General features: G+C 38.6%; 1 protein-coding gene across 2 annotated transcripts in view; it reads left to right on the top strand.

Annotated features, from left to right (window-relative positions):
* The window catches only part of opcml (opioid binding protein/cell adhesion molecule-like), a 278,248-nt gene that overhangs the window by 191,845 nt on the left and 68,900 nt on the right, over nt 1-17,503 (top strand). For both annotated transcript variants that reach the window (XM_072375306.1, XM_072375305.1), the window contains one exon: nt 1,383-1,618. In XM_072375306.1, the coding sequence (XP_072231407.1) occupies nt 1,383-1,618 (236 nt within the window). The remainder of the gene's footprint in view (nt 1-1,382; nt 1,619-17,503) is intronic.

The raw sequence follows: 17,503 nt of genomic DNA, 5'->3' as shown, positions 1-17,503 counted from the left end.
ATTTGTAATGCTTTTTAATTCTGCGAGCTTTTTCATAGGAATCGATTTTTTTTCCCCAAGTGGAATGACTGATAATTATGTGTTACAGGACATAATGGATTATCCTTTTGGAGTTTTTCCAACTCAGTACAACTCCAACTCTTTTTATTTTTCATTTTACCAGGAACTGCTTCCTCGAACTGCTTGAATTGTAACAGTAAAGCAGAACAGTGTTTGAGAAGGCATTGAAGGGTTTTAAGGAGAAGACCTAAAAATGACTAAATCAATAAGCGACATAACAAAGTGTATTCTAATAAGATAACGTTTTCCCGTTAAGAAAAGAGTATCGACATCAAACTCAGCATTTTAAGCTCTGACAGTTCATTTTGACCTCAGCTGTTTCAGGCAGTGATGTAAACGTAAGGAAGAGTGAGCTGAATACATTTGATCTTGAAAAATGTCTGTTTGGATAGTGAAATAACAGCAACAAAATGATAGGCCTGTTACTGATGTGACATTAACAATTATAAAAGTGAGATTTTTATTACTGAACATGATGAAACACTACCGGCTCTGGTTGTCGTGTTTTACTTGTTGTTTTTATTGCTTTTATTTGACCAAAGGAAACATTTATTCCACTCTTAATTGCTGGAGTTGTTGAGCCATGATTTTCATCTTCATAAACAATATTTGCTTTGTACAGACGGCGGTGTCGCGTCTGACATGAGTCGACGCTAAACTGAGAACATGTTTCGGTTCAGTTTGTCATCGGCCTGAGCCTCGGACGAGCTGGTGTTTGTCAGTTTAGCCAGCAGCTGTGATGATCAGTGCCAGACAAAAATGGAAGCCTAACTGACAAGTTAACATGTGGGCGCCTGTGGTCAAAATCTCTGCGAGTGTGAATAGTTCAGTGAGCAGGAGTTTAATTTATCTCCCAATAGCAAACTCATTTAGTTATTCTTTGCAGGCTCAAAAAAATATAATTTGTGAAAGAAAACATATTCAAAAAGGGCAAGGTGCATCATGTAAAAGTTTCAGTACCCAAAATAAACTCGTAAAGCTTTTACTAAGACCTCACATCTTATTGAGATTGTCAGGGCTATGTCTTTTGCACATTTATCATTTAGAAAGGCAAGGTGATGTTCTTTTCAAACCAACTGTATTTTTAGGTTTTTCTTTTATCAGTATGTTCTGAAAAAGGTTCAAGGCAAAGTTAGCTCACAAGATTCCCATGAAAATTGTACAAGTGCAATCGATTTTGTACTTTCGGAGGTGTTTTACCTCTTTCTCACCCATTAAAAATCTCTTAGCGGTGATTTGTTTGAGATCTTATTGTGTGTAAGACAATATATAAACCGAAAGGCTCATACACATACATTTCTGTCTTTCTTTCTTCCTGTCAGATGTAATGTCGACAGCAAAGTCTCACGAGTGGCGTGGCTCAATCGCACCACCATTCTGTTCGCGGGCAGAGAGAAGTGGTCTCTGGATCCCCGTGTCATCCTGATGGAAAACACAGCAGTCACAGAGTACAGCATCAAGATCCAAAATGTCGACGTTTATGACGAGGGGCCCTATGTCTGCTCCATCCTGACCAACAAGAAACCAAAATCCACAAAAGTCCATCTCATCGTTCAAGGTAAGATGGTGATCCTGTCAGTGATGGATTTCAGCTGTGAGATGTCAAACGCTATCAGCACTTGGACTGCGTTGTGCGCTGGTTTTCTTTGGAGTGCGGATGTTCCTAATCGTTTCCAGATTTAAGATCAAAAAGGAAATCTATTTTCATTGAGCATCAGACCTGGAGATGAAGTCTGAATTCAATTTCAATTTCATTTCAGATTCTCAATAGATATTGATTTAAGGTGCCGTGCATCAAAAAGAAAAAAAGAAAAAAACAGTCTTGACTCAGTGTCATTGTGAAAGACCGACTACGAAAATGGTTGGAGCTGAGACTTTTGTCTCTTATGATGAAATCAAATTCTATTCTATCGCAGTTAGTTTCCACAAACAATTAGCACTGACACCATGAGTCCTCATTTGAGGTCTAGATCCTGCAGCTGCACTAAATTGACATATAATTGAGGATATAATCAAAGAAGTACTTGAATCAGATACCTCGTGTAGAATCACAAAGAAATTATAACAAATCAAAAACAGACTGCTTGCAGCACAGAGATGATACAGACTTCCCTTTGTAATATTTATTATCAGCAGAAAAAAACAATTCCCCCCCCTGATAGCACACGGAAAAAATATATATTAACGCGATCTTCACAAAAACTGGTTCAACTTGATGATATCTTCTTTCATATGTCCATAATTAACACTGTTCATTTTTCACACGGTTTAATTCATGATCGTATCTCATAGTCTTAATTGATGCAGGGAAGCATCAGACTGGTTTTAATGAAACAAAAGACAGAAGCATATCCCCTCACACAATAGGAAGCATTCCTCTGAGCGCACTTTCCCATGAATTTTATTAGCCCCTTTTTCCGACGTTGAATAAACCAACCATCTGGGAAGCTGCCAATTCACACTTTTAAGTTAAAAGCAACTATAAGATCTGCAGAACATGTAAATCTGTGCTGTCAGAGCAGCAAGACACTGGTGGTGAACGTGTACAGCTCCCACTAAAGAATGCACCTGATTTAACAATGCACCTGTCGTGCTGCAAAAAGTTAAGTAAGAAATATATATATTTAAGATCTGATGCTTGGATAATAGGAGAATCTGCCATCTCTGTGCTTTTAGACTGTTTACCTTATTGCATGTCTAGATTTTCTATGTAGAAAATTGACCGTTTCAAGAATAGTTTTTTCACTTCATGATTTATTTACTGATCAGATAAACTGATGTAGAACCTATAGTTAATAATTCACAAATCCCTTTACTCGTGTGAAAATGCAGGAGTTTCTAAAATGGAAATATTCACTGGAATTCTAACATGGGAAACATGAAGGTTATGAATATTTGACTATATGTAATATGAATTATATTAACAGACGATTGAATCAACATTTTCCTCTTATGAGCATAAAAATCAGTTATTGAAGGAAACAAAATCTATTGAAAACATAAGAATTCTTTGGCTGTAGCAGTTTTTTGTATCCTAAGTACAATCACTTGATGAAATAAGCAGTTCAATAGAGCTGCTGAGTGCGCCATAAATTCATGATGGTCACCATCATAGCTCCAGTGAAGTGCTTCTTAACCATTCAGAATTAATTAATTACGTTTGATAATTGGAATCAGGTGGCATTCACATGTAGTCCTTTATATTCTCTTAGCAATCCAGGATTCCTGCTGTGACACTCAAGCAGCAAATGCTACACTTTACACCTTTTTCAGTGAGATGATCATCTCACTTTTCAGGTCACTATTTCAGCCTGCAGCCAACACACATGATCAGTTGTTTGTCAAACTCCTGGGGGACAACATGATTATTAACATGGCTTTTCATTCCCCAGAAATTAATTGAAATGTGCAAAATATGCAAATGTGCAAAAGTATGCGCAAAGATAATGCTCTTTGAGGTGTGAATTAATGGACGGAAGAAGCAGACTAGACCCACAAGTCTTATTGTGGCTGACGATCATATCTTATTGACGTGAGTCCGGTGATGCTTGTTAGTTAAAAGTGCTCCTGCTTTGGCAGGGCCGATGAACGGATGATGATGTACCGCAACTTTACAAACCCATAAAACCTTTACACAGATTTCATGTGTAATATATTCACCAGTTGAAAAAGTGTTATGAATAATTTGGAATATATTCTGAATAATATGAATTCCAAAGTTGCGAAATGTTTATTTCCGCTCTCTCTTGTTTTGGTTTAAAATTGCCTTCTGACTGTGATTGAGATTGAGTGTCCAAGGGTAAGAAAAACATCAATGCTTAACTTTGAAGCAATAGCTAGATGACTTTTTCACTAATCTCCCCATGAGCCTTTGGTGCACACACTTCTTTCTTTTTTAATGACATTACCTAGTGTGTGTAAGCCTTTTGTGCTGTGTGTCATCCTCTGAATGATGACAGCGGGCATGTAGAGAACCAAACTTGATATTTGTAATATTTATGTGAGCCAACCTACTTTTTTATTTAAGTGGAAGTTTATTCATGCAGTGAAAAAACATGAGCCAGTGTTGTTCCCATGCTGGCACCCTTTTCAGGCCCACCAATAGTAATAACACACATGCCAATGCCCAGCATGATGAAATAGTGCTAATACACACTTGGAACCCCTTGGTAAACTGTGTGGATGGTCTTTGTTGTTTTGTTTGAAAGGGCAGAGATTTATGTTACACCCTCGAGTTAGAAATAAATGAGTACAGTGTATACTGCCACTTTTTTGGCAAAGACAGATCAGGAAATCCATAGGGGATGTTGGAGAAGCCTTTCCTCCTCATGGCCACCCTCTTCCCCAGCACCTGAAAATGGAGATTTGTGTCGAACCTCAACACAGAGCAAGACTGTGAAGGCTAACATCAATCAGCTCAGTGACCTTGCCAACTGATACCCTCAGGAATATAGGACATCTGCTTCCATTGTGACTCTTTACAGGAAGTGGAGTAGTGTCTGCACTTAAGCCACACCACAAGAAAGAATAATATGTTGGATGTTTTCGTATCGCCTTGTATATTGAATTCTAGGAGCTTGAAGTGTGAGAGAAGAACCCAAGGCCACTGAATCGATATCAAGAGGTATTTAAACAATGATCCCAACATGAAGGACGTTGCTTCTGTTTGTTTGATGAGCAAAGAGGCATGCAGTTTCTCTCTTATTAACTTTGCCTGAAACACAAAAGCTTCTCTTATCAATGTAGCTTCATCTTGCCTTGGGACATATTTCAGAGATGGACCCCATTCAAATAGCCTGTAGGCAACTGAATCCGTTGGCTTCATATCTGAATGAGTGCTGTAGTCACTTTAGCACAAAACTGGCAATGATATCTGTACCCATTTGGACCAAACATTTACACATTCTGCATGGAACAAGTCTGACATTGATATATGTAATTTAAGGGTTAGCAATTTGATGATGTTAAAATCAATCTATCTGTTGTATTTAGGGATTTTGTTGCTGCAGCTTTACACTTTGAGGTTTATACTGGCTGCATTGTCATCATCAAAAGTAGAAAAGTTAGCAACGGCTGCAACCAGATCGCTAAGATGACAAGAGAATAGAAAACCCTGAGAGACTGCAAAAGACTTGCAGAAACACCTGGTGGCTGCAGGCAATGCTTTTTTTAACGACACAGTGAGGGACGCACTTCACATTGAAAGGTAACATTACGGAATTACACGACATAACCACTATAAACAAAAATTAGCAAAATCATCAGGAAAATCATCTCCAATGTGTGCAAAACCCTCAGGAAAGGCCACAGAAATTTTAGGATAATGTTCTGTGGAGGGATAAAACCAATTGGAACTTTTTTCGTTAATACATTCTGGCAATAAACCTAAGGGTTGAGTGATTTTGCATTCAAGTGTCAACCCTCTGGACTGGAAACACCTTAGGGTCCCAGGAGAAGGTATATTCTCGGTGCTAAACACCTGACTCATTTTGACTTTTTCCTGTTTGATTTAGTTTAATTTCACCCCTGCTTTTTCTCACCCCAGCTGGCATGTAATAACTTAGCTTGTCCCAAGCTCTTACATGTATGCCAGGTTAAAACTCACGGCACAGCAAATGCAGTCTGCACCCCATGGAGTCCATTTGTGTTTCTGGCTCATCCATGGGATTGGGAGGCTTTTTTTATAATGAAAACTGAGCAGGGCACTGCAGGGCCCAGTCTTTAGCCTGTGGTCGGCATTTATCACAGCTCTGGCCGTACGAAACTCAGTGGCTTGCTGAAAAGCGATTTCCCAATGTCAGATCTCTCAGGTCTCTCTGATGTGAAAAGCTAGTTTGAGAAAAAGAATTGCTCTTCGTTGTTGGAGAGGTGGCATGTGAAAAGTGCTGCTGTGCTTCCTGTGTGCATGCTGGTGGAAGCTCCAAGTTACTACTGAAACATTCTTCTGCTGAGAAAAATGACTGAAAGACAAATCAAAGATTTTTTATTTCAGTTCAGTACAATCTAGGTCATCTGCAGATCAAAATACTTCCAGGCGATAGTCGTGAGATTGTTGTTCCTCCTGTGAGCGTGCATTCTTCAAAATGGTAAAGTCCCAGTACATCCAGTTCGTAGTGCTTTGATGTGCCCTGTCTCCCTCACGCGGCACAACAGTCATTTGTTTGAAGAGATGCTCTTCCTGGATTACTTTTCCAAATCCAGAAAGTTGAAACCTGTATCCCAGTAACTAGAAAGCATATTCTGATGTGACCAAATATGACAAGCTGCTATAGAAATTCCATAAGATAGCTCACAAATATGTGTGTCAGTAATTATATTTTGTATTACACAAGATGCCTGTTCTTGTGCACATGTTTGTAATTAATTTCACTGTAGTTGTTGCATCTTGACTGAATCTCATCAGGTGAAACAGTCTCTACAGTACTTTAGAACATAAGATTTAGACCCAAACCAATTCCTTCCCCTGGCCACTCCTATCCATTTCACTTGGGTTCCCCATTTTCTTTCATGGATTAACGAGTAGTGGTCATTCAGGCATCCTTATGGCCCCAAAGCCCTGGCTGGAGAGTCAGACGGCCACAACTCAAGAGGTAGGTCCAAGGTCAAGAATTGGGACTGTGCCATGTGTCATTACTTTGATGCAACCGGACCTGAGCTGCGTACCTTTGCCAGTGCTAATTCCCAAAAGTTAATTCAAAATGTGAAAAGTTAATTCCCTTTTTGTCAGGATTTGATAAGATTTCTATGCAAATCTTATCGAAACTTTTTGAGTAATCCTGCTGACAAACATTGTAAAAAAAGTAACCATACCGCATACAAGTAACAAGACTCAAGTGTAAAGTTTTATTTAAAAGCATCAGGTTTTTTTTGTGTTTTTCCCTTTTTTTCATTTGATGGTAATAATAGATTTCCAATTTATTTTGTTATTTTGTTTTCACACTGGACATACATGACACATGAATTCATTCTGCCTATTGATCTGATGTGAAATGGTTGAAGGCAAGATTTTACACACATGAAGGCGCTTTCTATAGGAGTGGTTTATAGATTATCTGTCAGAGAAAAATTGCTTACTTATTACTATTTGACTTTGATCAAGAGAAGTTTTGGCATTTGCCCAGATTTATCTGAGCATGCAATATCTGAACAATCTGAACAAACAATAAAATATTTATCACTTTGCACAGAGATTTCCTTGTTATCCTTCCGTCATTTCTTACTGCTCCATTTAAAGTCAATTTAACAGTATAACAAAGACATGCACACTATCGTTATGCTATATAAATAATAGGCAGAAAGGCTGCAGGGGAAGTTAAATACACGCTGACCTTATTTGTTAAGAAAACACTATCTTCCACAGAAACTTATACCCAGGAATTGTAAGTCTGTTAAATATACTGAGCAGCTTTAACTGGATAAACAGTACTTAACTTTTCATTTGTTTCCTTTTAACACGTGGGAAAACTCATTATGCTGTGTTCTGCTAGAGTAATTTGATTTAAGCAAGTCTGGTTTAACATCGAGTAGCTGTTTAAAGTTGGATCATTAACTCAATTGACATAAATGGGATTTGCTCTGAAAAGTTATCAATATGGCTAATTTTATCTTCCAGTCGTAATATAGCAGGACATCAACTAACTTTCTGGGCTTTTGCTCATTTGGCATTTTAGTGCGACTTGAATAGGACAATGAAAAAAAGAGATACAAAATAAAGAGAGTCGTGTCATTTTTCAGAATTACACACCAGACAGTGAATTGATGTGGTGAGCTGAAGTTTTGACCCAACTTGACAGAAGTCCCACGGTAAATGTAAGGGAAAACTCCTCCTTCAACATTACCTGTGCCAGGAAAACACTCCAATGCCAATCTTGATCTCGAACCTTCAGTCAATATCAATCAGCAGAGACAGATGAAATTAGTTCCTGAGCAATTTGGCCCAGCATACAGACTGGGTTATTACCCGGGTGCAGTTTGCAGCATTTCTAAAGCCGTTGTTACTTTAAAACAAATACAAGTTGGTGCTTGTGGTAGGTAGAACTTATTTTTTTTTATGTCTTTCAGAGTTGTCAGAGTAAATTGATTCTTTATTATAACAAGTCTGAGAATTGGCTTTTAAGTTTATCCTCCTTCTTCTCTACACAGAGATTTACAAACCTTTGAGATCTTCCACTTACCTGGAATATTTTCAAAAGATCTAGGCGTGCTGAAAGGGCGATTATTTATTAATGTACGGTATTAATTGCCTTTCTGATTACATCTGCTTACACGGTTGCTGCCACTCATCACAGGAGTTGTCATGGTGATGGTGATGTAATAGTAATGACTTATCTGCTTCCGACAACATTATAGTGGTTTATGAAATATTTAATTTGATAATATTTTCATTCTAATTCAAACATCAAAGTGTCTCTTACAGAGAAGGCATCATACAAGGTTTTTAATTTTTTTTGTCATATGTTAACTTATTCACTTTGAAGGAAATGTGGACCCACTTGAGGGTTCTTTACATTCAAAACTATATAAAATATTAATAATAGTATTAATAGTAAAAAGGATGATAACAGTAATGAATAAGCTGTTGATCAAAATACCATAATCTATGCCTAAATGTTTGCCTCACCGTAAAGTAGTAAATGTCCACAGGAATAAGTGCTTTTTATGAAAAATGGCTTGGGATGGTGGCGTCATGTTGTGTCAGTTACCACTGGTTCCTGGCTCAGATCAGCTGATGAGTCCAGGGTGTTCCCAACCAAGGATTTTAAATATACAAAAAAGTTTTTTTTTTAACAGATTTAACTTGTTTTTAAACCGTACAGAGAAAACGGGACTGCATTTCACACGATGAGTGGCAGGGAATGTGTCTGTTATTTCACATCCTCAGAATTAATAAGCACAATGTGTATGTAGACTTTAGACAAGCAAATGACTTGCTTCCTCTTCGTGGATGCCATGAGATAATAAAACTGATGGGAAGATGAAGTGCGAGTTAAGTTAAGAGTGACATATTTTTCCCCTTTGTGCTCAAATTGACACAATTTCCTGAAGCTCTGAAATGTTTGTGATATGCTTTGGCAAAAAATACCACAGGAAGATAAGTGTAAGAGCTCCTTTTTCAACCATGAATTTATATGTCTATTCGGGTGATTTTAGGGCATGGAGTGACCCAGACACTCCACCCCTCTCTTCAGCAGGGTCTGTCTCTTTTGAGATTTGTTGTACTCAATAACCCATGACGTACACTTTTTCCAGGAAATAGCCCGAACAGGAAATAGCCCGAGAGTTGGCGCTACCACACGCAGAAAACTAAACTCACGCTCTCACAATAAGGGAGATACGCATGGGATGATAACGTTTCAGTGACCTTTATTAATTAACTCGTCTCAGTAATTAACAAAAGCAAGTTATAAATTCAGGCAGATATATCCATGGCTAAATGAGGGATACATCTAAACATGCTGAAATCACATTTAGTGCTCACTGAGAAAAAAAATTAATTAATTTAATCGGGGCTATATCTTTAATCAAAGGAGATCAGATAAATAGATAAATCAATCTCCTTAATTATATTTCTCTATTGATTTTCAGATCTGATTAAATATTCAATTAATTAGATTTAATAGTGTGTGTGTGTAATCTCCCTTTTTTTTGTGGTTCCAATTGCTAAAAATAATATAGATAAATTACATGCAAGGCTGTGCAAAGTAAAACTGATATTGATTTAAAGGCATGGTAAAGCCACTACAAATGTACCTGCTCGCAAAATGTGAACGCAACGGTAAAGTTAAACACATCATTAGCTGTGTAGGTTGCTGCTTTGCTCCGCCTAGTGTCAAGTTACCAAACTTTGTGTACCATCCCATCATCTGGTGATTCCAACAGTCCATGATGAGTAAGACTGGGAAGACTTGTCGTTGGAGTAGCAAACACAGTCTGTGCTGTAGGTGTGCTGTTGGTGTAGGCTGAAGGAAACCAGTTGAACCTCAGAGTTAGAACTCAACACAAACTTCCTTTGCTGAACGATTGCTAATCTGTCAGTTGGCAGCCTTGCTGTAGGTGCTAACCAAACTTGTTTCCAATCAGACAGCGGTGTAAACTCGACTGAAGTGGTCTTTCCTGCAGATTCTTTTGTCGTTACCATAGGGGAGTTCTCTGTGTCTGTCTTGGGACAACAAAGAACTCTTGATGTCCCTGTTACTCAGAGAGCCAGAAAGATTAGTAGATGACCATTCTCGAGATCCAGAGAAAGTGAGAGCAAATAAGTGACTTTTTTAAGTGAAGCCGCTGGAGACTCCCACAGTTACACAAGTTAATTTAGATCGTCCTTGTTCGTAAAACGGTCACATCAGAGTTACGGGAGGTCTCATTCATTGCAAAGCACATTCACAGAAAAATACGTAACAAATCCACAAAAAACACTAAAAATAGCTACAATTTTCTTCCTCAGCTCTCGTTTCAGGTTTCCACTCCCGTCGTGGCATGAAGCCACCGATGCTCATGATGTAATGATGTCAGCAATTGTCACTTTTAAGTAAAACAAAACAAACAAAAAAATGCCATTGAAGAGGGAAGGATGGGTTGGTGGGTGGAGTTAAACCCTTTCAAATATGAGACTGCCAGTTCAAATCCCTTCCAGCACAGTCATTTCCCTTTTCTACTTCCACAATTACTTACTTTCCTACTTCCCTCCCAGCCAACAATGGTTACAGTTAGGAGGTAAAAGTAAATGCTTAGAGTTAGAATCGATCTATGTGGTTAGGCTTAAAACTCTGCATATTTACTCTGACTACACAGATAGCCATTGCTTGCAGCTCCCTTCACTTGACTCAATGCTATCTGCGCAAAACTGCCCTCCGAAATGTTGTCCCTTAACGTTTTCTAAGCCTGGTCTTTGAAAATGCTATATATCGGGCATGTGGACGGATTTACTATTTCATGATTTCTGCTGAGACGAGTCTCCTCAATGACACTGGCAAAACAGAATCCAAGTAAACAAATGGCAGGCAGCACCTGTATCCCCAGGGAAATGTTTCCTCACCTGCTGGAGAAGAACAGCACTAAGAATCAAGCAGCATAAAAAGAATAACCTCTCACAGATATACAACCAGGTCTTTGATGACTGCTTTCCAATAAATTCAGAGATAATACTACCGTTTTTTTCTTTTTTCTTTTTCTTTGTGGAAGAAAGCTACATGATCAGGATAAAAGAAACTCTGAAACATGTTATCAGATGTACTAGGCAACCAACAATAAGCTTGGTGCTCTGTTAGTGGCAAGTAGCACTGTGCCAAGGTAGATAGCAATGGAAGATCCACTTATTTTTCCATGATACAACTCATCAGTCAGACCTGAAGAAATCCTCTGCTTGTTGTTATTCAGAAGGACATCATGGAGTGAGAAAGACAAAAAGGGGATTATTGTGTTGGGAATAAGATTATGCAATTCTATAGAAATTACCGCTGTGCTATACAGACATTAGACAATATATGCAATGTGTCATTGTCAGACTGATATCTGAACAAGGACTGACTCAATTCAGGGCACTTTAAGAGGGAACTAAACAAGTTCAATACTAGTCCAATGAGATACAGTGAAGCTGAAAAGTCAGGAGATTAACAAGCCTTAATTTACCAACAAAGCTTAAATTCACCAACTGAGAATACAATGTTCCTCCTCAAGAGAATTTCACAGAAAATCCATGAATGAAGTCCCAGGGTCAAGTTCTCACTCCTCTTGTCTGTTTCCCTCTTTATCCACTATGGAAATCTCTGTAAGCATACAGCAAGACTCCTGGTTGCAACACATTTAACTGAGGGCAGTTAAATGAAACCATTGCAAATGACAATATGTTTACAAGAACTAGACATGATATAACATTTAACACCAAGTTCATACAATAAGAAATTAATGCAGATGTAAGTTACAGCGTAATTGTAGTTTCCTGCTTTTACATCTGTTCTAGGGTTTTGAAAGTGTAAAACATGCTGTATTTGTCTAAGTTGACCTGAGCTTGATCCTAACAGCAAGTTCAAATGCTTTCACAATAAATTCTTGTTGCAAATATCAGAACTGTTAACTACACAAATCCCTTCGCCCATAAGGCTCCCGGCAGTACCACGAGTTCTGAATTTACATGTAGTACTGCTAACATTGTCTTCAGAACCTTGAAATTTCATGGAATTCTGATATTATTTTTCTTTCCATCAAGAGGAATTGATAATTTAATCTTGTTACTCTACTCTAGTGCCAGGGTCTTCAATTTTCTGTACTTGCATCAAACAAATGTTTCTTTGAAGATTCTGCTCCAAATGTCAACATCCATCCAGCCATCCATTTTCTATGTCCGCTTAATCCAACTCAGAGTGGCAGGTTGGGAGAGAGGCGGGGTACACCCTGCACGGGTTGCCTGTCCATCACAGGGCCACACAGAGACAAACAACCGTGCATGCTCACACTCACCTCTAGGGACAGTTTAGAGTCGTGCATGTTTTTGGGCGGTGGGAGAAAGCCGGAGTACCCGGAGAGAACCCACGCATACACGGGTAGAACATGCAAACTCCACACAGACAGAGGCCCCACAGGGATTCGAACCAGGAACCCTCTTGCTGTGTCAACACATTTCAACAGATTTTCACGCCATCACTTAAACAAATCTAATGGCTTTATTAATTCTGGCCCATTAGAAAACCTTTCATTTGTAAGCCCTCTCAGTGAGGGCGTGAATGGGCGGGGGGGAGGTGAATCATTTGGATTGCAGTTGAAGCTTCTACTGCAAATTAACACAAAGGGGTAGACTGTGCAGCCTTTTCAGCAATATTGCCACCCACTGTCGACATGGGTCTAGAGTAGACCACAGGGAGCTTTTGCATGGCCAGTCCTTCATATATTTGCTCCTGTTGGGGGGCAATTTGATTCATATGACCATCTGAAGACAACGGTTCGAAAAGAAGCATTCTCTGAATAGGGTGCCATATCTAGGGTGATGTGTAAGAGTGCAAAGATAATTCAGTGAAATTATAAAGTACCCTAAACAGAAGACAGGTTTAGCCTCTTTATTTCAATATAGTGTAATGATGTGGCTCTGTATTTTTCTGATTAGGGCCTAAACCTTTCGCTGCCATAAAGAGAAGAAATAAAAGGGAGAGCATCGGTCCTTTCAGTTCAATGCACACTGGTCTAATAAGCTTCAGGGCTCATTATAGAGTAGAGAGACTTCTCCCTTTCTCCCAAAATGCAAGTAATGAGGCATTTGAAATATTCCACAACATTAGGATAACTGAAATTTTAGTGTAAGCCTTAAAAGCTTTGCTTGTGTAACACAACATCCTTCTTCCCCGAGGCAGTTAGGAATTTCAGTTTTTCAGCTACCATCAGAAGCTGGATGGATATTTGGCCTGAGCTGCACTGTTTGTATTTGCCTGTACAATCATCGTGATTCACACGATGATTAACACACGCTAAGTTCTTCAATCAGCTCCCCTGGCTTTCATTCAAACCAGTTATTTGATTTTCAACATTACCTGAATATTATTCATCATTTGCTCTCAGGCATTCTATTTTTTTCCAATCCTTCTATTACATCTTCCTTGATGGCCAGTTGTGGGATTTATAAGCATTCAGATGACTACGACTGATTTCACTGAGATGTTTTCATTGGATGAAACAACATCAAAATTGAACAATGACTCACTCATCTAATGGGTAGTAGTCTGTTTAGTCTTAGAAATAAGCCCTGTTTGAGCTCACGGGCCCCATTGCTAAGAAGATTATCTCCTGTTTTCGAGGCATGAAGCAGCTTATCCACACACCCCTCTGGACAGAAAGGCAGGGGCTCAACCCACATTCATCCTTTAAACAGAAACTGCCAAGCAGAAAGTAATTGGGCTGTTTCTTTAAAAGAAAATGTATACAGTTTGATTGAACTTAAAGAATATAAGATTATGGAAAGACAACAATTAGCTTTTGGTGTTGATCTCCCTCTGACAAGTCATCTGTTTGGTGCATACAGCCAAGTGACAAATCTTTCGATTGTCAGTATGAAACTTTGATAGTGTGTCATGGACAGATTAGATTTTTTCAGGTCAATGGTGTAATTCATTCCTCCCTGTATTTCAGAAATGTTATGTATTATGTATTAGTATTTTTGTATAATGTGTAGTCAGAGGTATCATTTTTGCTTTTGAATGTAGCTCTATACATACAAACTGCATCATATTCAACAGGAGCTGGATAGGGTGAAAAAAGGACACACAAAATGCATAATCCTCTTCAGCCTTTTTTTAATCAGTTTAGTTAGCTATGCTTACTTTGAGGGATCTTATCGCTCAAGGTGTGGGAGATCTTGTTTAGGTGGTTCCACAACACTGCCATCTTCTACTAACCTCCACAAAATGATGTCAAAGTCTCTAAAAATAACATGCAGCCATTTCTGTTGAATGTCTTGTTGGAGGGCAAATGTGTTAAAGAAGGAAAGGCTGGTTTCTTTCAAGAGTTGGTCTGTCATAGTCCAGAGGGAGCTTTAACCAATCGGATGAACTGAGTGGAGCCATTTCGTAAATTCAAACACTTTCCAAAGCTTTTCAGGAGATTTTTTTTACCTAGAAAATGCTTCCAGCTTTTGTTTTTTTTTTAAACTTCTTTCAATAATTTTCTCTCAGTACATAGATGTAAAATACTTAAAGTTAAAAAGAAGCCTTGCTGGGTCTTAAGTAGAACAGAATAATTTTTGTAATAGTCGTCTTAATTAAACATCCGGCATGCTAAGCAGACATAGCTAACAAGGAGTGGTGGTTCTCACATAGGGGGAAAAAAATAGAACCTCAAATCACAAAATGTCAGCATGGCTGAGACAGAGGCTTCAGGCGGGACACACAGTCTCAAGTCTTTCCTTTGATCTGCATCAGAACAGACATGACAGGAGGCTTTGCTGACTTAAAAATAATGAATTAATGAATTAATGATGCAATTGACTGGATTGCCCGAGAACACTATATGACTTTAGTCATAGTAAAGGTCTGCACTGACACCTACAGCATTTCTTTTCTCTGACATTCACATCACACACTGTTTCCAGAAAGGTGAGACCACTGTTCAGTCTACTGCGTAATGTACATAAACCACAAGCTGCTAACAGATAATTTTTTAAGGATTTCAATTCAATGCAGTAACCAAGATTTACTGGATATTTTCACATCTTTAAGACAAACGGTGGCTTTCTTCTCAGGGGGATTTAAAATTTAAATTAAACAATGAGATGATGGGGCTGCTGCGCCTCCTGGCCTTTGTCAGCGTCGGTATAGCTAAATGTCAGCATAGCGTCTGTATTTCTAGTTTATCTTTAAACATCTTGAGTAATAATAACACACAATAAGCATATTTTCAATTAAAACCTATGTGAATATTTAAATGCAGCAGTTTGTTTTCTCACCTTACTTGACTTTACATACTCCTCAAAGTCTTGGAAAATGCCACTGACAACACCAGAGCAATATGCCTAGTTTTCTGGATGCAGTACCTAATAAGAATAAATCCAGAGTGCCTCCTCTCTGAACATCAGTCATCAACATACTGTTTCCTCAATTAGAGATAATCTTTCAAGAAAAAAATTGAAACACACTCGAGCCGGTAAACACTCACCCGGAGTGGTCAGCTGGCAGCCACAGGTGCAGCATCCAGGAGGAAACACAGGACTTAAGTGCCTTGCTTAAGAGCATTAAAACCATAAAAAGTGGAGCTGGACAGTGCTGTCTATTTACACGAGCACACATTTTGTTTCCTGCTGGTTGTGGAAACAAACTGAGGACCCATTTTTATAGGCTATGTGCATTCAGAGTGGAAGCAGAGCTCGATTATCAATCAAACAGGATGGAGCTTGTCTTTCCCTGCTGTTAAATCACTCATGTATTTACAGCAGGATGTGCTCACGATTCAAGGGGGAAGTATAGTACAGGCATTTTTTTTTCTCTTATCAGGGGCTTTATTTCTCTATGCACCAAACGGTGTATAAAAGAATAGAATGTTTTTTTTTAGAGTTGGCATCTATAAAGACAAAGTAGTCGGTTGAATCTACTTGCCTGTACAGAGACACTGACTCATGACCCACCTCTAACACTTTTTGCATTTTGAATCACGCATGTTGGATCCACTTCATAATAAAATCGCAAAAAAAATCCACCAATCTAAACAACCGAACAGGTTGTTTGCTGATATCCTTAAACACCCCTACCACCCCCACAAGTAAAAAGACGGAAAAATTACTCATGTGAGCGTTTCAACATCGGAGCGAATGTCATTCTCAAGGTATTTTCTTTAACCCACAAAGTCCTCTGAAAGATGTAGGAGGGAGGTGGATTGCACAGTTACATGCAGTGCAACAAATAAAAACTTTTTTTTTTCAGTTCTGGGTTAATATTATCAGTCAAGAAACATAAATACACTTTCCTAAAACCCTTTCGTTAACTTTCTGGTTGGGTTTCGGTAAAATTGCTTGGTTGGGGTTAGAAAATGATCGTGGTTAGGGCTGAAATATATTCTATTTGCAACAATGCCATGATGTGGCAGACAGCAGGACTCAGAAAAGTATTTCTTGTCTTTTTGAATAAATAGACTGATGCTGTAACTTAGCAAAGTCTAGAAATCAAAATGACCAGATTATCATTATTTATTACTTTTTTTTTATGAGTCCTAGGAGCAGATTTACTAATTTGGTCAAATTACCAGGTGACTGGAAATCATTAACGGCACCTGAGGGAGTGTCCTGTTGTTAAGATTGCATCATAAAACAGTCCCATTGGACAATTACTGGTGTAACGGCCACATTACTATTACAACACAGAACATATCAGCACCAAGCAAAAGTATTTAAGATTCACTTATCAGGCCTACTTTGATAACTGAACTCCTTTATGAGTGTCATAAGACTTCACCTTTCAGTACATTCAAATTTCTCAATGTCTTTTTTTCTTCTTCTTCTACTTCTTTTTTATGGCTCACAATTGCACAGCACACCGAAGTGAGGAAGAGTCATTCAAGTCTAACATGTAACCAAATAACAAAAATAAGGAAAACCTTTTTGACTTACCCAACAGCCATCTATCAACAAAGCCCGCTGTCAACCTCAGGGATATCTGTGAAAAGCTATTAATCCAAGTGATGGAGGTATGTGAATATAAACCAACCACTGGCTCGCTATATAGTCTCACCATTTGGTAACATTGTGGAAGATGACATCCCATTTTGGTTCAGCAGTTGCTGAATGACTCCTTTTTTGTAGAGATTCCAGGTTGTTATATTTCCACAAATCACTTAAGAATAATGAGCCTTGGCAGTCATTCTGATAAACTCGTGTTCTGGATTTCCTGATAAATTGACATTACACACTCTCTCCTTCCAACAGTGTCTTGCTAAACCTGTGCCTCCAATGCCCAGCGACAGTCAAGACATGCTT

This window comes from Leuresthes tenuis, unplaced genomic scaffold (assembly GCF_036924035.1).
Source record: "Leuresthes tenuis unplaced genomic scaffold, fLeuTen1.0.hap1 SCAF_21, whole genome shotgun sequence".
Taxonomy (NCBI): domain Eukaryota; kingdom Metazoa; phylum Chordata; class Actinopteri; order Atheriniformes; family Atherinopsidae; genus Leuresthes; species Leuresthes tenuis.
This window is presented reverse-complemented; position numbering and strand designations above follow the sequence as displayed.